The sequence below is a fragment of the Saccostrea cucullata genome, unplaced genomic scaffold (assembly GCF_032062105.1).
Source record: "Saccostrea cucullata isolate Sc308-1 unplaced genomic scaffold, CSIRO_AGI_Scuc_v1 ctg74, whole genome shotgun sequence".
NCBI classification, from domain to species: domain Eukaryota; kingdom Metazoa; phylum Mollusca; class Bivalvia; order Ostreida; family Ostreidae; genus Saccostrea; species Saccostrea cuccullata.
Window position 1 is genome coordinate 805,078 of NW_026934212.1, and position 22,589 is coordinate 827,666.

General features: G+C 33.7%; 1 protein-coding gene across 1 annotated transcript; it reads right to left on the reverse strand.

The window, feature by feature from the left end:
• Nucleotides 1-791: 791 nt before the first annotated feature.
• Nucleotides 792-19,109, reverse strand: LOC134240183 (uncharacterized). Its single transcript, XM_062722293.1, has 8 exons — nt 18,859-19,109; nt 15,350-15,525; nt 14,253-14,401; nt 13,787-13,926; nt 8,636-8,763; nt 3,468-3,594; nt 2,030-2,170; nt 792-1,405 (listed from the first exon to the last, which is right to left on the reverse strand). Exons 1-8 carry the CDS (start codon nt 18,917-18,919, stop codon nt 831-833), a joined length of 1,497 nt encoding a protein of 498 aa, XP_062578277.1. The 5' UTR covers nt 18,920-19,109; the 3' UTR covers nt 792-830.
• Between the last annotated feature and the right edge of the window lie 3,480 nt (nt 19,110-22,589).

The window sequence follows — 22,589 nt, forward strand, 5'->3', positions numbered from 1 at the left end:
CGACCAATGTACGAACGATGTTCATCAATGTATGAGGGATGTTATATACATCGGCCAATTACCCTGGAACATCGTTTTATGATTACCAATGCATCGCTGGGTCTTTGTTTGTCTGTCTGGCAACCACGCAATTTTTATCAAAAAACGTATACCCCATTGCTGGATAATGTGACTGATACTTCAGGGAATACTAGGCCAATGTAGACCGATGTTGGGGCATCGCTCAAACCACGGATTACCACCGGTCTACGGTATCCGGCCGGGAAATGTGACTAATGCATTACAGCTTCCTGAAACAGATAAACTAGACATGCTCTCAACACTGACCAAATTACTGACAGGTTACTTAAATGTTCGAAAACTGTTTTTTTCCATTTCTTTAAGCATTTGACTTCAACGATACACGCGCTTTACTGAAAGAGTGTATACGTCCTTAAGTGACAGTTGCTTGCACCGTATATATCTTGTTATCGTTCGGTTTCTGCACATTTTAAATGCTTCATGTAATGGGTGAAAGAGCCTCTAAATGCGACAGGACACGACTTTCGCATACGTTTAACGAAAAAAATGTGTTCCGTCGCTTTCTCTTTTATGCGATTGAGTCCATTGCAATTAGTAATATCTTTTGTGTTGCAAATCTCTAAAATCCATTCTATAAAAAAGAAATTCACTGGCAAATTTAAAAAAAAATGATTCAATTTCTTATTAAAAAGTAAAATAACAACGGGTAAGAATTTAATCAATTTTTCAATCAGAAACAATTTATTTTTTTTGCTTGTTGTTATTAACAGTTGCTCAACTGATTTCTTCACTACATTACATATGCACTTTCACTTCTTCCGATTTCCTAGCGAAGACCAAAATTTCACTAACCCTTGGAGGTTACTTAAGTCCATTAAAATAATCACTCCCACAAAACTAAGCATCACAACGATTCCGCTCGCCCCGATACCTTTCGATGAAGGGCGCCCGTCGGGTGCACTGGTTAGTTTCCGATAGCTTGAGGATAGTTCTTTTTTATTAACTCTCAGAATGCTTTCAATCTTTTCTATCTTTTCTTGTAGTTCTTCTTTCGTTAAATTTAGCCCATTTTCTTCACACACACACGGACACAGAGGATGTGATTGAGACACATTATTATTATTACCAATCTGCTTCACGTGGGTAGTGACGTCTGTGATGCTTTCAGCATAGTCGGTCACATTGACGTCGTTACCCAACTGTTTTGGGGTTGTCTGTTGTATCCACTGGTTGTATGTTGACTCTGTATCAAGTATTGGTGAAGTATGTTGTATCCATTGCTTGTCTGTTGACTCTGTTTCAAGTGTTGATGAAGTTCCTGAACCTGTTAAATCTGTTTCCTCAGTTATACTATTTACCACTGTTACAGCTATATTTCCGGATCCTGCACGAAGAATATGGAGATAACGAACAGTACTCAATATCAAAGTCCATAAAACAATTCAAAATGGGAGCAGATCAAACAAGGACCTCCAAAACATCAGGGGTGGGATCAGGTGCCATGGAGGAGTGAGCATCCCCTGCCGACTGGTCACCTGTCGTTTGCTCCTTGTCATAATCGGGAAATGACGGGAAAATCCGTCGTCAATCCAGTGTGTAAACAATGGACTAACAATTGGTATGAAAAACGTCAGTCAGCATTTGACTCAATGATACAATTTACTGATAAAAGTAAATTGTATTTGCTGACAAAGTCATTGTATCGACCAAAGAACTTACGAAAAATGACTTTAAACGAGATTGCTGATATTCTTGTTACCTCGTTTTAGAAATTGTTCATACGTAGAGCATGCTCCTGCGTTTCGAATCTACTGAGAGATATAAAGTCCGTATGCAGGTGATGAAGGTATATTGCTTCACAAGTAGGGGAAGTTGACGATAGAAAAGTTAAAGTAATCACGTTTATATCATAAAGTTTGGTTGTTAGATTACCATTAACGTTTTTTTTTCTTCAAGTAAAATAACCTAGTATGAAACAAATGTGTCCGACGCTGTCCATCAGTTTTACCTTCGACCTGTTGGTTATTGTTAGTAAAGGTTCCTAATGTTGTTACCCCCTGTTCCGTAGTAGACATCTCTGCGTTGCTATCTGGCTTTGTATGATTGACCCCAATAACAGCGAGATAATCAGCAGGAAAGAAGTATTGCCCTAAAACAAAACTTTAATTATTTCATTTTCCAGATATCTGAAAATAACGAACAATTATAGCAATATGAGCTGCAACTTTTATGTCGGAATTTTTTGTTGCAAAACTGTAAATAACTATTTCAATGACAGAAAAAAATAACATTAATAAACTTCTGTTGTTCATATTTGCGATGGAAGAACTATTTTACGTGTATAAGCTTTAATAAACAAAAGTATAATGTTAAATCAGAAATCAAAGTTTTAACTCGATATTAATTCAAAAAAATAATATTCTATTATCTGAAGAAAATATACAGGAACAAAAGTCAATGTATAGTAATGTAGCGGAAATAGGGACTAAATTTTTAATTTTTGTCAAAATCTTCTATTTCTTGCAATATTAATCAAATGTAAAGATTACATGTATTTTTAAAAATCGTTTTGCAAATATTATGTGTTTAAGTTCATAAATTATTTCAAATAATTGAATGCTATAAAATAAGGAAAATCAGAAATATGAACAAAAACCACTCCAGACAACATATCTCAATAATGGGATCATTGACCCCATATAATGTTAATGCCATGAGAATTAGGGCAACAAAAGTAACCTGAAGCTTTAATTAATTTAGAGTTTTTATCATTCAGATTTTTGTAATATTCGATTAAGAATGGGGAAAAATATAAATATGAGAGGAAATCCGGACTGTAATAATTATCAAGTTTGTGGTCAAAACTCTAATCGTTTCTTTATTTGAAGCAACGCTATTCCATTGCTATTATATTTCAGTATTTAAAGAGTTTTGTTGCTTGTAATATTTTGTGAGTGAAGAAAAAATTGGTCATAGTGTGAAAAACTGAGGTATTTCCCGAGAAATACTCAGGGGCCACTAGCATGAAAAGTAGGTCATTGACTTAGTAATTTGAAATTGAAATTTAACACCAAAATTATAGGTGCTCAATGTGTAATAGGTGGTTTTTCGTTTTTTTTAATCAGTGGAAGTTTTAGTCATCTGAGTAAAGGTATATCTTAACAACTTGTAAAAGTGCATGCAACATTGCTATTGAAATACTCGGTTTTATTATATTTTTAAATTAATATTAATTATTATTAATATTAATTAATAAGTCAAAAACGTTAACTTCATTTTTCTTTTGGTTTCTTGAACTTAACTACATTTTGGGATGTAATGATGTTAAAAGTTACGTAAATTATCCCTAATTAGGAAAGATTTGAGTGCATATTCTGTTACAGTGTACACTTTGGGTAACAAATCCTTGGAGGGAACAGTACATCAGTATTAGAGCAACATTTTACCTGATGTAGGAGTGCAGACTTGAATGTTCACCTTGAAATTCAGGACACCAATTTGTTGATTAGGTATAAACCATACACATACAGCCTTGATCAGAGCCGTGTTCCAATATTTGCCGTACTCATATTTCTAAAGGATATACAGAAAGTGACACCAAAGTGAACACAATCATTGTACTGTCTGTTTGATAAAGAAGACTTTTCTTTGGTCATTTGCCGATGTTTGAGTAAAAAAACAAATTCTTTAGTCATTGGTCGATGTTTGATTAAAAACTTTCTTTGTTTATTGGCCGATGTTTGATATAAAAAAAAAAACACCACTCTTTGTTCGTTGGCCAATAACAGGGGGTATGAGAAAGGCGATTGAAGTTCCCTTTACTGTAAGCAATGTCACTGCACTTTTAAAACGATGCTTGAAATGATATAGTTTCACCATCAAGGTGAAAAAGTACATATTAACTTTTGATAAAAAAGAAATTTACATCGTTCAATAAATTGGCGGAGTTCAAAAAGTTCAGAAAATTTTACTATATGCATAATTTTACCCTCTATCGAAGATATTTAAAAGAATTTTTTTCTGATTTTTTTTCAAATATTATCTTGTATTCTTTATTCAGAGAGAGAGAGAGAGAGATTTCAATATACCATCTTTGTTTCACTTATATTTGTATAAGGTTTTCGAGTTCCACTGTCACAGTCTTCCAAGTTACTGTAGATCACAAAATTTTCGCGACACCTTATTTTCGCGAGATCTTGAATCTTGAATAGCGAGACAAAATTTTCACGAATTGTGGTTATTGCTCTATATTATCTTAAGGAATACTATTATACGCGAGAATTTAATTTTCGCGAGCACATTGTCTCGCGTAATTACGCGAAAATAAAGTTCTCGCGAATAAAAAGTGATTTACAGTATAATACATTGAGTAAGTTCTGGCTGTTGCCCAAGATAATAAATCGGTTGCAATTTCGTGTCCTTTAAGATAGAAATAACGCGAAGAATCGTGGGATATATTCTCTTTAGAGATCTGCAAAATAATTATTTACGAATAATAAATGATTTTGTAATTCACCTCATTCTTTTGATTAAAAAAATTTAATCATGCGTGTAATTTCTTCACAATAGATAAAATTAAAAATAGTTTAGTTACTAGTTACTGATCTTTTCTAATAGGAGTATCTTTAGAACAAAAAACATATATAATAAATTGTTAAAACGACATGCAACAACATACATCTGTACAATACAAATGAGATCCTTAGGTCTTCAATTTTACATACCAATATTTCCCCATCTGTCACCGTATGTTTAGCAGGATACACAGAACACGGAATTTCTCCAAGATTTTGCGGTTCCTTTTCTATGTTTATGTAAAAAATATAAATATTTAAGATAAATTTTGAGTTAGTTTTTTTTAAAATTATTAGCTTACTGGTCCGAGACCAGAAGAGCTTATGCGATAGTAATGCGTCCAGAGTCCGTCCGTCTGTCTGTAAACAATTTTTCAAAATGCTACTGCTCCTACAGTTTTGGTCTGATTTCAATATAACTTGGCACACAAGTAGAATACGAGAAGATACATAATTCTGTGTATTATCCATTTCAGATTTCAATGAACGGTGTTGCCGTGGTTACAAAAAAATAGAAATTTCTGTGAGATACTTTCAAAATGCTACTCCTCCTACAGTTTTGGTCTGATTTCAATATAACTTGGCAAACAAGTAGAACACTTAGATACATAATTCTGTATATAGACCAACACCAACAAATATAAAAACTCAATCATTTCGACGGCTACAAATGACTACAAATCCTCTATCATATGGATTGTACCAAATAATAAACATACAGTATGTTCTAAATTTAGGCTACAAACATCATGCAGTAAAAACTAAATCATAACGAGTGTGCAATAGACAAAATAACCTCTATCATTTAGATTGTGCCCTCCGATAACAAACCTATCATTTAGATTGTGCCCTCAGATAGCAAACCTATCATTTTGACTGTGCCCTCAGATAACAAACCTATCATTTTGATTGTGCCCCCAGATAACAAACCTATCATTTTGACTGTGCCCTCAGATAGCAAACCTATCATTTTGATTGTGCCCTCAGATAGCAAACCTATCATTTTGACTGTGCCCTCAGATATCAAACCTATCATTTTGATTGTGCCCTCAGATAGCAAACCTATCATTTTGATTGTGCCCTCAGATAACAAACCTATCATTTTGATTGTGCCCCCAGATAACAAACCTATCATTTTGACTGTGCCCTCAGATAGCAAACCTATCATTTTGATTGTGCCCTCAGATAGCAAACCTATCATTTTGACTGTGCCCTCAGATAACAAACCTATCATTTTGATTGTGCCCTCAGATAGCAAACCTATCATTTTGACTGTGCCCTCAGATAACAAGCCTATCATTTTGATTGTGCCCTCAGATACTGTAGCAAACCTATCATTTTGATTGTGCCCTCAGATCTATAACACACCTCTATCACTAAATTGCGTAGGCTTTTACATAAGGAGACAAACCTACGCATGTTAATAACTATACAAAAATTTTATGAATTGGGATCGTTCCAAATAATAAACAAACGCTCTAAATGTAATGTACAAAATTCAAATAGCAAAATATCTAAAAAGTACATTGAAACAACATATTCTTGTAGATTAAAAAAATTTATTAAAATGATATAAACAGATATAAAAAATATTTATCATGTATCTTGTACCAAAACACAATAAAACCTTTGTTAGGTAGCTTTTACTAACAAAAAAAAAACCCTAAAGTCTTTATCGTGAAGATTGTACCAAAACAAACCAAAACTTTTATCATGTAGACTGCTTAAAAAGGACAAAAAAGTGAATCATGTTCATCATATTGAAGGCTAAAAAATTTTTAACATGTAAACTTAATAAATGACAACAAACCCAGTATCTCGTAGACTGCTACAATTGTGGAATCCTGACTGCCACACCTGTCGTTTGAGTCCGGACAATATTTCTCACATTTAGTGTGACTATAGGAATTGGTACTGAAAGTTATTCCGGACCTTACTGTTCCACAGTTACATTTGTATCCCATCTGTTATAAATATATATACTGGGGTAGCAACAGCAAAACGATTTATATTTATCATATTTTTTATTGTCCCCCGCTTTCGCAAAAGCGAGGGGACATTAAATCTCATTCGTCTGTCCGTCAGTCTGTCAGTCTGTCAGTCTGTCAGTCTGTCAGTCTGTCAGTCTGTCCGTCACAAAAACTTTAACCTTGCCCATAACTTTTGATTTAGTAGAGCTATGACTTTCATATTTCACATGTGTATTCCATGTGACAAGACCTTTCTTTGGGTACCACCAAATTTGACCTTTTGACCTTGACCTTGGAGTTTGACCCACTTTTACACAGAAATTTCAAACTTTTACTTTGGCCATAACTTTTGAATGGAAGGTACTAGGACTTTCATATTTCACGAATATATTGTTTGTGGCAAGACCTTTCATTGGATACCAACAACTTTGACCTTTTGACCTTGACCTTGGAGATTTACGTACTTATGAAAAAACGTTAACCTTGACGTTAACCTTTGAACGATTAAGACTAAGGCTTTCGTACTTCACATATGTAATCCTTGTGAAAAGCCCTTTTATTGGATACCAAGATATTTTACCCTTTGACCTTGACCTTGGAGATTTAACTACTTTTTAAAAACATTAACCTTGGTCACAACTTTTAAACAGTAGATACTAAGACTTTTATATTTCACATATGTATTCCTTATTGCAAGACATTTCTTTGGATACCAACAACCTTGACCTTTTGACCTTGACCTTGGAGATTTACATACTTATGAAAAAACTTTAACATTGACCATAACTTTTGAACGGTGAGGGCTAGGGCTTTCGTACTTCACATATGTAATCTTTTTGAGAAGACCTTTCATTAAATACCAATAACTTTTACCCTTTGACCTTGACATTGGAGTTTTAACTACTTTTTAAAAAATTTAACTTTGGTCACAACTTTTGAGCGGTAGATACTAGGACTTTTATATTTCACATATGTATTCTTTGTGGCAAGTCCTTTCATTGGATATCAACAACTTTGACCTTTTGACCTTGACCTTAAAGATTAAGGTACTTATGAAAATACTTTAACTTTGACCAATACTTTTTTTTTTTTTTTTTATAATCGTTTTTAAGAATTTTATGAGACAATCTGATTTTCGGAATGTTATACATGTTAAAAGTTATGACTGATTACAGAAAAAGAAAAGGAAACGCCTCACGATCATTTCACATCAGAAAACATTCATTTTTAAAAAAAAATCTTTTACAAAAATATAAAAGTATTAGAAATTGATCTTTTTTGTTCTTTTTAGTGTGTGTATGCTTTTCAGAGGTAAATAATATCAGTATTTTTGAAATTTTTGTAAATTATAGATATTTTACATTAGGTATACGTTAATAGTAGATGAAATATCAAAGAATTTGTATATACATGTAATTGAGATTTAATTTTTCACTTCATGTTTGTCGCACCATAGGCACTTCGTCCGCCATATCCCCCATCTTCTTTATATAGCGGTATAGAAGGAAAACCGAAAGTACATGTATGTGTCTGATCAAAAATTAAAATAAGAGATGCACAATGGCTTTATGTAACAAAGATTCTGTAAAAGTTTCATTAAATATCAATCAGTGGTAAAAGATGAGTTGTGGATAAGAGATGGGTACCCAAAGCGTAATTACATTATATCATTATGCACCTCCTATTTTACATTGTACTTTTTGAGCTAACACTTATTTCGGGTCTCCTAGAGCAAAATATGAACTTTGCCATTATAATCATAAAAGAGTCGGAGGGTATCAATTAGTGAGATCATTGCTCAAAGTACCTGTACTTTCTTTGGATTTCTTTTGAAACACTTTCTTAAACAACTCCTTGGACTATACTTTGGACTCTGATTTTTTGATCTTTTGAAATATTTGGGACAATTTTTAAAAAAAATTCTATAAAAAGTGCATTGGTCTATTTTAATTACATTTATGAAATTAAAAAAAAATCATATAAACTTTATTACTAAAGTAAAATAGAGTCAACTGAGCAAAATTTGAGAAAAATGACATCGATCAAAGCTCTTTTTTACGAGATACTTACCTGCATTAACATGTACTGGAATTTTGTACATGTTTCCTGACAATCCCGGATATTCTTGGTTTCATATTGGTATTCCATGGTAAATATCTCCTTTGATTCACAGCCAATATAAGTGGCCTCCCGTGTGGCTGTTAAAGGAAATATCTTGAAGTTATCGAGTCATAGCTCAGATTTTAAATTACAAGTTTGTTACTTTTGACGATTGACTACTAGTACATATATATTGGGGGTCGAAAAAATTATCAGTAGGACTTCTAGAGATTTTTTTACTAACTGTGACGGGCTTTTGATGAGTACAATTTGATTTTTTTCGCATTCATTTATAGCTTGCAATTAAATTATGAATTCCCTTCTGTGGCCCCATCATACCCCTGGAGGTAATGTTATGGAAGATTTATAATGAGAAAGGTGCGTTTGCATTTCATGAAGACCAATTTAGCGTTGACTATCGTCGCCCGCGTGGCACAGTGGTTAGAGCGTCTGGCCTGGGGGCCATGTAAAGCTTAGACGAGCTCACTTTTGATCTCAGTCTCACTTTTCCGCTATTAGTTCCTTTGGAAAAAGTGAGACTGAAATCAAAAGTGAGCTTGTCTAAGTTTTATGGCCCCCAGGTCTAGAGTCGCGGAGGAGGGAATTTAATCCTTACGCCGCGGGTTCTAATCCCACTGTGGGACGTCGAGACCGGTCCTTCGGATGACACCGCATAAACCGAGGTCCCGTGTCAAACATGTGCTGGCACGAGAAAGATCCCTCCCTGCTCAATGGTGCTCACTGTCGAGTAAAGGACAAAATTTGCAGTTCTCCACCGGCAAATATTGGTGTCTCCATATGAGTGAAAACTTCTCGAGAGGGACGTTAAACAACATACAATTGTCCAATAAACGTTGACTATCTTTAAATAACTTTTGTTTTGATGCTGTCCTTCTTGTACAGCTACGAGTCAATTCTAATCTGAGCCATAGAATGAAACTTTCAAGTAAGTTTTTTAAAGGATTGTCAATTGACCTCATCCCTCCATTTTACAATTTATTAATTATAGAGAATTCCAAAAACAAGAATTTCCATGCATTCGGAGACGCCTCTACACCATATACAAGATTAGAAACCATCACTTCATTTGATTTCGGTCATTTTCAGTGTATCGAGAACGTTTGGGTTTACGGTATGTGCAAATCAAGAGTTTCAAGCATTTAGAAGCTAGATCTAATCCGACACTAGTAGGAAAGTGTGAAACGAGGCACCCCTGGAATCCAAGATTGCAAGTCTCTTTTTATAATTATTTAAACAGAGGCAGAAAAACACACAATAAGAAACAGAGCACCTGAAATCAAGCTTCTACCCTAAAAAATCTCTCACGAACAATCCAGAAAATTTGTGAAATTTGACCTGGAATAAGACTAATTCCTTTGTTGCATGAGTTATTTTTATAATTTTTATAAAACTGTGATTTTAATATTTCCAATAACAGAAAATACACACATTAAGCTGCTTTGATGAATGCTCTGAAAATTGTCCTCCACAATGAAATTGCATGGCAATAGCAATTATTGTTAATAAGGTGATGGTCTATTTCGAAGGAAAATATGCTGTTGCTTTCATTATAATAGGACTTGAGACCAGCGATCAATTTTACTCTGAAAGGGGATCTCTGAGGTTTGAAAGAAGCTGATACTATTCGTATTTAGATATTTTTCTGCTGGGCTAGATATCTGGACTGACGCCGTCGCAGAATCCCTGGACAGTCACTCATAATTCATGTCTGGAGATTAAGTCCCAACTTCGGTAGACTATAGCAAGAATTATTCACCTAGACAACACTGCCATTCACTTCATTTAGTTGTTTATTTGGCTCTCTGTCACTTTTATTTCTACATAGCTTACCGTTTAGGCATGTAAATCCCAAAATAAAATATTCACTGAAATCTCCGTTCGAAATATGGCTCCCGTGACGAAATTGTTGTTTACCTCCTCGAATAAAAGAGTTCCTATAGTTTGTTTTTACCCTATGTGATTCTGAACCAAGTCTACTGTGGCTATTAAACATCACATAGGGTAAAAACAGACTATAGGAACTATAGAAATAATAGTGACAGACAGTCAAATAAACAACTAAGTGACTAAATGGAAGCGAACGGCAGTGTGGTCTAGGTGAATAAATCTTGCTATAGTCGACCGAAGTTGGGACTCAATCTCCAGACATGAATTATGAGTGACTGTCCAGGGATTCTGCGACGGCGTCAGTCCAAATATCTAGCCCAGCAGAATTTCAACACAGGGATTATGCCTAGATATGTTAATATATTCCTTAAGAACAATCTCAGCGTGAAGAATGATTTTATTCATTATGAAGATATGTTTTTGAAGGTGCCAAATATTTTTTTCACATCAAACAATCATAAAAGTTTTATAAGTTGTGTCATCAAACAAGTCTTATTTGGGATATTAAATGACCTCCGTGATTTCCGTAGTAGTTAATACCCTATTCCCCAAGAAAAAAGTATACTAGTATATGGGAAAAGATTCTGAAAAAAATAATGGGGCGTAAAGGTTCGTAGTAGGTCAAAGTTATATAGAAAGTTTAATCGCCAATTTCCATTCTTAAAGTATAGCAATATACCATTATCACCTACATATGGAGTTCATTTATCCCAGTTTATTCGATACACAAGAGCATACTCTACGTAAGAACAATTTCTGAAACGTGGAACTCTGCTGACAAAAAGTTGATGAAACAAATGATACACATAATCTCGTTTAAAGTCAACATTTTCTAAATTCTATAGTGAATATAATGTTCTTTGTCAGCAAATGATGTTTCTCATCATCAGGCCACTATTTTCCCGATTACCCGATCTGAAAAAAAGCACAAGAAGGGTGGAGAAAGGGCTGTTTTCCCTCAATGGCACCTAATCTGACTGATGATTACCGGCCGTCAGGAGGCGGTCGGTTATATGATATGAAAGTTTTAAGTCGCTGTGCGTTTCTGCGGAGTTAACAATTTAAATAAAAATATTCAACATTCATCATGTTCATATCGCTGGCGAGTCAACATTAAACAAAGATTGTCTACACGTTTAGAAAAAGCAAAATAATCGTAAAATTAAATTTTATAAATAATGGGGTAAATATTTCATCCAATCCTGATTGACAAACTCTGATTTAACTGAAGTGCGGAGAAAATTGGTACGAGTGTTAGGCATAGTCTAAAACAAAGACGGCGTTGTAAATCAACAATATTACTTTCTCTTTTTAAAACAGGATCTGCTGTATTTATTTGAAATGAAGTGTATATTTAAACATTTCCTATAGATGTTTTTCAAAAATATGATGAAATATTGATTTCTTAAAAGCAAAGAATATTACGACATGTTCGTCTAGGAGACTAGGATAGAGCGCGTTTTACAATGTGCCAAACACTTTCCCGCCACATCTCAACACCAAAACAAAGAGATTGAAAGAGAAGTAATGTAGTGGTGGATCTAGAAGGCGTTCGGGGGGGGGGGGGGGGTTTAACATCCTCTAAGAGAGAGAGCTAGGAGCCCCACATATTATATATTTGTTGCGTTTTTATTAAGTTAAAACTATAGCTAAGTTTAAACTTTAGTTTCGTACGTTTTATGTAAAAACTACTTAAACAGCAAACTCACAACTTGAGTTCGATCGTTAAGTTGTATCAAACTGAGTGCAGAGACGCAGAGGACTATGCACAGTTTATATTGCCTATACATGTAATATTGTACATGCATTATTCATGAATAAAATCGGCATTGTCGCATGCATTTTTTTTCCGTGTTACGAGGATATTTTAACAGAAAAATATAAGAATTTTTTTTTTAAATCAGCGAATTTCAGGTTCTAAAATAATTTCAACAGTTATATAAATTGATTTGCGGCCGATTTTTGACGCTTGCGTCAATATGTTTCTTGTTTATATTTGATCTGCATTGTTTCAATGGAAGTTTCAATGATTTTTTTAGCATAAATACATTGTCTTCTTAGGGAACAAAACTGAAAAAAAATCAATGTGCGTTGAATTTAGAACCAAGTTAACGCACTTTAAAAAATAGAAATTTCCTATCAAATTTAATTGCGTTAATTTCCACTATTTTTACACGTTTTGAAAAAAATGTGCTCAGCTTGCACCTTGGTTTATATTCTAATCACTTGAACCTGGTTTGATAATTTTACGCTGATGACGTCACTTCAGGATTTGAGGTAGCCTTTGTAAAGGATTTTCGGGTTGTCTTGGGCAATAACAAAATGATGCTGTCTATTACGATAATCTTAGACCAGACTATTTGTTATGTATTCTTTTAAAGTGCGTTATGTGTTTTCTTGGTAAAAAAAAAATGATGTACACACTTAACACACTTTGAAAAAAAAAATCAAATTGTTTTAATTTTGTCCCAAATTAAATGCACTTTGAAATGTTTTCAAAGTGCGTTATCACAAAGCTGTATGGAATGTATGGAGATATCACAAAGTATTCAAGTTCAGAAACCCATTCAAACAATATAATTAAGAAGCAAAGCAAAAACGGACATCTTAAACATCAGAGATGAAATCATGTGTCATGTACGGGTGATCATCCCCTGCGTCCCGATCATACTAGCTGTGTGCTCCTTGTCATGATCGCGAAAAATCCGTCGAACAACTCAGCGTGTATGAAAATAAGTTTGAAAAAGCCAGTCAGTTTTTGACTTTTATTATAGAGAGTATTTGCTGAAGGTCATTGTATTGATCAAAGAACTTACAAAACGATGACTTTAGTCGGAACTGTTGATATCATTGTTTCAAGAACTATTTTTCAATTACTCGCCTCGTTTTAGAAATTGTTCATATGAAGCGCATGTTCTTGTATATTGGATCAATTGTGAAATATAAATTGAATGGCACCTGATCCCACCTCTGATGTTTTGGAGGTCCGTGTTTGCTCTGCTTCTGTTTTCTATTGTTTTATGGATTTCTGATCTGGAATACTGTTCGTCATCTCCATATGTTTCATCCTATACTAGTATAATGCTGCATAAGTAAGGGAAGTTGACGATTGAAAACTTTGTTCTTTAAATTTTCTTTCTTGTCTTTTTCTGTTAAATTTCAAAATTCTCAATCACTTTGTATTATTTATGTAAAAATGAATTTTGTACTTACGTTGTGGAAGAATTCGCGGAACTTGTTGATCAGCATTAAAGAGGAAAAGGGGAGACTCAGTGAGCTTGGACCTCCAAATACCCGCCCAAGCCGGATCTATGCATCCCCCAGTTCCAATGCAAAGAGGATAGGGGGGTTGCCTGGAAGTATTAAACTATTTGTAAATCTTTTCATAGAATCTTAAATAAAAACAGTGTGTCTAGAAATGTTCTAATTACACTTGTAAATATATATAATATAAAATAAAGTCAATTGATAACAGACATGAATTTGTGAAAAAATCTATGATAAATTTGTTCCCTTCCCTCACTTCAAATCCCTGCATGATCATTCCTATATAATGCTAAAACAATAACAAAATACGTGACATATATTGCATCTTAAAGCGCCTCATTTCATGTTCAAGATACACCACCTGATTCGCATTATCATTTAAAACTCAACTTTCAAAAATAAACCAAATGACCTTGAATCTGTTATTGTGAAGTTATAACCGGAGATATTGGATGACGATCTCTTCACTTCTTCAAACCATTTTCCACTTCTAACGGCTGTTCTATTGAAAACCATTCGCCACAAGGGATCCGCCACAGCATTAAGAAATACAAGATGTACCTGCGGTATAGTAAGAAGCAATATCATGTCATTTGCAGAAATTTTCACCATTTACTGCATTTTTTTTTTTCATTGTTTTTCTATAAAATAAATATAGATGTCTGCCTTTGTCTTTATTTCAATTTCTTTAAACCTACAAAATTTGGTGAATAAGGACGAACTAAAAAGATTTAGTCTGAATTCAAATAAGAAGGGAAAATATAACTCCATTTCTAGCAAATAAAACTTTAAATCTGAAAATAAATTTCTAGTATTATGAAATTTTTTACATATGCTACTTATTTTTTTCAAATTATTCTGGAGGGTTGGTCATGAGATTTTACACGGATTCCAAAGAGCGTAAAATACAACTAATTTTATTTCGTGAGTGATGTTTCTCGTGAAAACAAGCAATATGAATTCATTGCGTAAATTAAAGCAATATGAGTTGCATTTTTGATTTAAGAATATTATTTTGCTTTTAAATGTTATATTTTTATTAAAAAAATTTTGAACTTAAAAATAGTTGAATACTTTGCAAAGAAATTTTCCTTTTTCAAACTTGTTCACATTGCTAAATAAGGAATACTTAAACGTTCAGTACACAATGTGGTAATATTGATGTCGACGTTATGTAGTATACTGGTATTACAATAGTGTTAGACTGGGTACTTCATAAATATCATAAATATCAATATTCAAATACTTGAAGTACTTGTATGCCATTCTTTTTTAAAAATTAATTCCTCGTGTAAAGATGAACCGAGGTCAAAGTGAGCTCCGAGAAAAATCGGATTTCACCGATGCCATTAACGCAAACATTGTTTTATAATGTTATGGTTAGATTTACTTCATCTTGCTGTTTGTCAGTAATATCCGAAAGTCCTAGCTCTTGAGAAGGTTCTTACTTTACTTTTTTTAGACTGTTGGAAATTTCAGTTTAATAGTTTCATTACTCAATGAAATTACCTCGTCGTATGACATTGAGTCTACCGATTGGTCAATCCTGTAAGTACCCTGTCCAATCAACTCTCTCAGAGGAAGGCGTTGTCTATGTACCTGGGTTCTATTTGCGTTGTCTATCCAAACATCCCGAATGTTAGTACCCCCGCCTTTCTGAACAAGCATCAACACTTCTCTCCAAGCTGAGAAAATAAAATTAATAGGTACTTGTGATGTATAATTCAGGTTGTATAAAGATATAATTGAAAATGAAAAAAAATTATGAATAAATTTTTTACATTTTTTTTAAATTTGTCCTTTAGAATAAGGAATAAATGTACATGTATGTTAATTCAGGAAATAATGGCTAATTGTAGATTTCATGGTATCACTAAAATTGGTGATCTTAATTCATTGAATCCGAAAAGATTCTTATTACGTTTATATATATCAAAGCTTACCATGATGAACAGGTATTCCTTAAGAAAACTCTAGCCATGTATGAAAATAATTCCTGAGCACCATGACCATACGGCAAGTAGAAGAATTACACGCTTAGTTTGGACTTTCAGTAAGGCGTGGCATTCTCGACGTTGCCTAATTAGCTTCTGAAATTTACACAGTTTTCCTTCACTGTTGAAATATACAAATGATAGAAATGCGGTCGAATGTCAACTGGTATAGTGAATAGCCAATTAAAAGTTCTCTCACGGCACAGAGGTGGGGCATAAGTCGTCTCATCGTTATCAACAGCAATTTTAAGTCCCTGATGTTATTAATTTCGTAACCAATGAGAATCTACTAGTATTCGCCATTACGTAGCGCCGAGAAAGTCACGCCCTACTGAAAGTCCAAAGTAGGGGTAAAATTATCCTAAAATAATTTCAGATGTGTATGGAAGGAAAAAGCAAAAATTGGGGGTTTCGCAGCAAGTTCTCCCTATTTGTCAAAGTGGTATCGTATGAGTATTCACTTCTCCTTTATAACACAGATTATTAATGTGTTGGTTTGTTATTTTCCACAGAAATGAACTATAGACATGATCATATAACGTCCTAAGGTATTGTGCAAAATCAAGAAACATTTCTTTGTATCATTTGAATTTTCTTGTCAGACTTGAAGATAAAATAAAATAATTTTATTTTTTCGGACTTTCTCTGTTCAAGACGAGATAGCAGCATTTGCATGTAGCGTCGTTGCAAGCTACAAGGTACATGTACCTGACTCATGAGATTGAAAGTATGATTCTGTTTGACAACCATAATCTGTAAATCCTTGGGCAGCTGTTTACCAATTACAAAATGAAATTTTAGCGGGGGAATGTTTTTAATGAAAGATATAATTTTGGTAGGTAATTTCTGATAATATTTCGTGAATAAATTTCTCTCCTTTCTTAGTTTAGCCAAAATGAATTCCTATAAGCAGTATTTGGAATTTCCTGTATCGTTCATAAAAGAATCCAATAATTTTTGTCTGTATAGTCGATTAACTTTTATAAAGATATATGTATCGTTCAACAGCCTGTACGATCATCAGCCTGTACGATCATCAACATTTGTCTAATCAATCTAACACCAAAAATCGCTTCCCAGCTGGTAAAAACACATTTAGATTAAGAAAGTACTTTACTTTTTTTGTGACCCAAAATAAAAAATGTAAAAAAAAGAATGCATTTTCTTAATTGCAAGAAAACACTGTTAAAAAACCTAGTTTAATTACATAATATAAGAAGATAACGAACGGTATTCAAGATCAAAAATCCATTTAACAATACAAAATAGGAGCAGAGCAAACACGGACCTCCAAAACATCTGAGGTGGGATCAGGTGGTATGGAGGAGTGACCAGTTTAATTGGGGAAAAAGACCAAAAAAAAAATCGATCGGAATTTTGCTAATAACTATCTATTTTGTGACCAAGCACTTTCTTAATTGCAAGAAAACATTGAAAATGTACATGTAGTTTAATTGGTAAAAAAAAAAAGACAACAAAAAATTAATCAGAATTTCGCCAAATGCAGTGTTTTGTTTTGTTTTAGTTTTTTTTTTTTTTTTTTTTTGGTCAAAGACCAGTTTTTAGAGGTATGATTCTGTACAAATGCAGGTGCTACTTTGTTCCCTATACTCTAGGGGAAAAAAATCTCTCATCGAGTATTACAAAAAAAAATTTAACTAGTTTACAGAATATATATTACCAATTCATACTAGTAATAGTATCCAGAAAAATTGAACTCTTACGATGAAATACTATAGTATACAGTATACGGAGATAATGAATAGTATTCAAGATTTAAAATCTAAATTCACAATAGAATACCCCAAGTAATAAGTGGCGGCCGCCAGATAAAATATTTTTCGTACGTGGCACCAACGGGCTTTCGTAGGAAATGGCAAATTGTAGATTTCATGTTATCAATAAACTTGGTGATCTTAATTCATTGAATCCAAAAAGATTCTTATTACGTTTATATGTAAATTAAAGCTGCATGTATACAGGAGCTTCTCCCTATTTGTCAAAGTAGTATCGTATGAATATTCACTTCTCCTTATTTAATACAGATTGGGCGCACTTGTTTCATAAGCCGGGTGAAGCCGGTTAATATCCCGGAAGCAGGCCGGCAAGTCACTTGTTTCAAATATTTTTAAGCCGCCGGGCGGTCAGAAAGTAGCCCGGATCGCCCGAAAAATTTCGAGCGGCCAAATGAAAAGCAATATGGCGGAAAACGGAGGTAGAAATGTTCTTGATGGTGAAATATTCGTTTTTTATCATTTGGCGCTCAGTGTCAATAAACATACAGTACTGAGATAATAAGTGACTTTTACAACATGTTTGTTTATATTTGCACGACCAACTTTTTTTTTAAATTTTAAAGCTGCTTTTCAATGCGATCAGAATTTCGCAATTACATACCAAATGCAGTGTCTTTTTTGGTCAAAGACCAGTTTTTAGAGGTATGATTCTGTACAAATGCAGGTGCTAAGTAACTAGTACTTTGTTCCCTACTCTAGGGGAAAAAGTTCTCTCATCGCGTATTACTAAAATACATTTTTTAAGTAATTTTCAGAATATATATTACCAATTTATACTAGTATAGTATCCAGAAAATTTGAACTCTTACGATGAAATATACGGAGATAATGAATAGTATTCAAGATTTAAAGTCTAAATTCAAAATAGAATACCCTAAATCTGATATATTTTATCTAAGGTGCAGTTGACCTATTGTGATTTGACAGTTATAACATTTGTTTCTTATAATCAGAAATCCCCATTCTCTCGATAGATCCTACATTTTTAGCACATTGAAAACCAGACGCAATTGTCATTTGACATTACATCGTTTAATAAACTTACTAGTATCTTACTAGTACTTTCGTCATTTTAGGAGATGCAATTAAAAATAAATGTATCTGAAATAAGGATTATAAAGGAATTGGGTGAATTTGAACTTGATGATTTTTTTTCTGTAATATTCACACACATACAAAATGATTTCATTATTCAATTTTCAAAAAAGAAAAGCACATGTAATCTTACCTAAAATAGATAAGCAGTTTGATAAAAACATCACTGCTCTTAAAACGTCTATCCAAATCATAGCGTACACAAATGCTTCCGATGATGCTTCTAAATCACTGTTACTCAATTGCTTCAATCCGTCAAACTTTTGTCTGTACACTTGAAAGAATTATTGGAAAATTGTGATATTGATTTTAATATTTCATGATTTTCCTTGAAGTTTCAATTATAAATCCGAGATCGATGATTTTGTTCTAATTAAACTAACGATAAGCATATACACAATACAACACTCGTAAAATGCTTTCCTTTTTTATTTGCAATCTTATATCTTCTTTTCTAAGCCTTTGATAAAATCTTTTGCTCACAAAAATTTAGAAGCGGATGGAATCATTTAAAATTTCAGTGAGATGATGCTCTTTCCTGGTTCTATACTTATTATGAATATATGCAACAACAAAGATATAAAAATTTCTTTGCCATTTTAAATTAAAAGTATAATTGTCTTCGATAGATCTTGAGAAAACGTCATAATGGGTTAATATATACAATCAATATTTTTTTTGTCTTGATAATCTCCGTATTTCTAATCCTTATTATCACACACTTGTATAAGTCATACGTGAAGACTGGCACAAGACCATATTTTATTGAAATCATCGAATAGCACGGTTTTATCCGTACAGAATAATATCAACACAACAGATGAAAATGAATTGTAACATACAGGCACAACTGTGAACAGACTTATCGTCTCATTTATCGAACAAGTACTGTCAGACTGGTATGGAGACGAGAAGGCCGAATGTAAGGCGATTTTGTTTTTTCTTGATTAAAAAAAAAACAGGTATAAAAAATCTAGTTGTGCATTTTCGGTCAGCCGATCATGCCCAGGAGCACAATGCGTGTCGACAGGGGATGTTTACTCCTCCATGGCACCTGATCCTGGCTCCAGGGCCATAAAACTGAGATGAACCCATCTTTGGTCTCATTCTCACTTTTACAAAAGGAATTCATTTTGGAAAAGTGAATATAGGATCAAAAGTGAGCTCATCTTACCGGTAATTAGAAGTAGAATTGCTCTTTTTCTAAATTGTATTATTTCAATAAACTTCTATGTTTGATCACTGTTCATTATTTTATCTATATTTGATTGTAGGATCTAAGGTCTATTAATTACATAAATCTTCACAAAAAATCCACTTAACTTCAGTTTTGTTATCATCAACTCCTCTTATTTGTGAAACAATATACTATTCCCACCTGCATATGGAGTATATGTCTCCCAGTCGACGTGTTCCTCGTACACAAAATTCTGAAACGAAAGAAGCTGTTGACAATTAAGTTGATGATACAACAAGTATGTGAACAGCCAGTCTCGTATAAAGTTTATATTCTGAAAATTCTACAGCGACCTTTTCAGCAAACACAGTCTATCGTTATATCGACTGTTGGATGACATTTTCATACAAATTACTAGGCTATTATTTTCACACTCAATTAATCGTCTTAGAATTTTTCTCTTTGCCCGATCATCACAAGAAGCATACAACGGTTGTAACCGGTCGATATTGGATACATACTCCTTAATTCATGGCACCTTACTTCATCTCCGATGTTCATTCTCATCAACATTTTTTTTTGTTTTACAAATATAAACTATCGTTGGGACGTGCATTGACTAATATTTTCTTCAGCTGTTTGTCTATTATTTTGCATCATTTTGACTGTGGGTTTCTCCCTTTACCTGGTCATACAGAGTGTTCACGGCGGGGGTACTCACGGATGCTTACTCCTCATAGGCACCTGATCCCTCTTCAAACATTTATTTGTAAATACTTTTTCCGATCACAATTTATCTTCTTTTTTGGATTTTTTAGATTGATTTCTTTTTTTCTTTTGTTCATCTGTATATCTTTTCATTCGTTGTATGTTAAATGTTGGTGCATACGTATGAAACAACAAACTTAAGGATGGGATCTGACAAAGGCGTTACTTATGGTTTATTTAAATTGTCTATTTGATATTATCAAAAAAATTTCTAAACTTTCAGTTCAATCGAAAGAAAAAAAAATTACTAAGGTATGACTTACGACTTAGAACAGTATTTCAAATTTACAAAATGGACACAATCACATTGTAGGGTAGCTGCAGAACTGTAGCTTTACGGTTTCATATATTTGTCTTTGACCATAACGCTACAGTTCCACCAATGCGAAAATGCACTGTTAGGGATAATTCATCGTCGGAAACCCACGGGTGATCTCGTCTTTACTTATCACCCGTGGGCAAACTTGCCGAAAAATTGTCGTATGTAATTAAATATGCATGGGTCATTTGATTGGCCGCATCACAGAGTCGCGATGCGAAACAACGAATCACAGTTCACGTTATATGCATGTTCGGCATTGCCAAAAACATGAAAAACTCATTCCTTAGTTAACACAGCTGATAAATCCACTCATCGGTGCATTTTTCTGTTAGAAAGAGGTACTCCTTCATAATATCTGACGGATATTAATGCCAGTGACCTGTACGAATTGACTTTCATTGTTTTAAATCAAACTTCGCACGTTTTAACGAGCGTCAAAATATTTACCATAAATAGCTAAGTAATAAACGTATTTTTTTAAAATTGAAGAATTCCAACTTTCTGATTGGTTGACTAAAAACAACAAATTAGCATATTTTACTTCGATTTTTCGGCGAGTTTGCCCACGGGTGATAAGTAAAGACGAGATCACCCGTGGGTTTCCGACGATGGGGATAATTCTACACTTTCCAACCTTAGTAAATCAACTACCTTTCACGTCCTAATTCTATGCACATTACGTAACCAATCTGTATGTTTTGTCTACCTCCCATCCCTTAAAAGGCGTCTTTACAGGCGGTAAACTAGCTTGATTTGAATTGTCTGTTGGATTGCAGAAAATTCATATCAAGAAAGTTTATCGATTGTAGACACAACTATAAAAGGGTTGGAAGATGGATAAAATAAACAGATTGATTAAATAATGTCTAGAATTAGGAAGTGAAAGACAGTTGATTTACCAATGCTGGAAAGTGTAGGAATTATCCTTAATTGTGCGCAAAAATTCTTGCGCCGTAAATTACACTTTTTTTGCATTACGGGATCTGTAGCGTTATGGTCAACGACTAATATATAAAACCGTAACGTTACAGTTCTGTAGCTAATTATAGGGTAACGATTCATGGACCTCCGAGGATATATATGCATATAACAGATTCATATGCTTTTAAACCAAATTCTGTCTGTCATCTCCTTACTTATGCAGCAATATACCCTCAGCACCTGCATACGGAGTGTATATATATATCAGTTGATTCGATACGCAAGAGCATGCTCTACGTATGAACAATTTTTAAAACGAGGTAAATTATTGACAAGCAAGTTGATGAAACAAGAATATCAGCAGTCTCGTTTAAAGTCATCATTTCGTAAGTTCTATGGTCGATACAATGACCTTGTCAGCAAATACAATTTATCATTAAGTCAAATGCTGACTGACGTTTTTCATACCAATTGTTAGTCCATTATTTATACACTGAATTGACGACGGATTTTTCCGTTATTTTACGATCATGACAATGAGCTCACGGCGGGTGTGACCGGTCACAAGGGGATGCTTACTCCTCCATGGTACCTGATCCCACCTCTGATGTTTTAGAGGTCCGTGTTTGCTCTGCTCCTATTTTGTATTGTTTTATGGACTTTGATATTGAATACT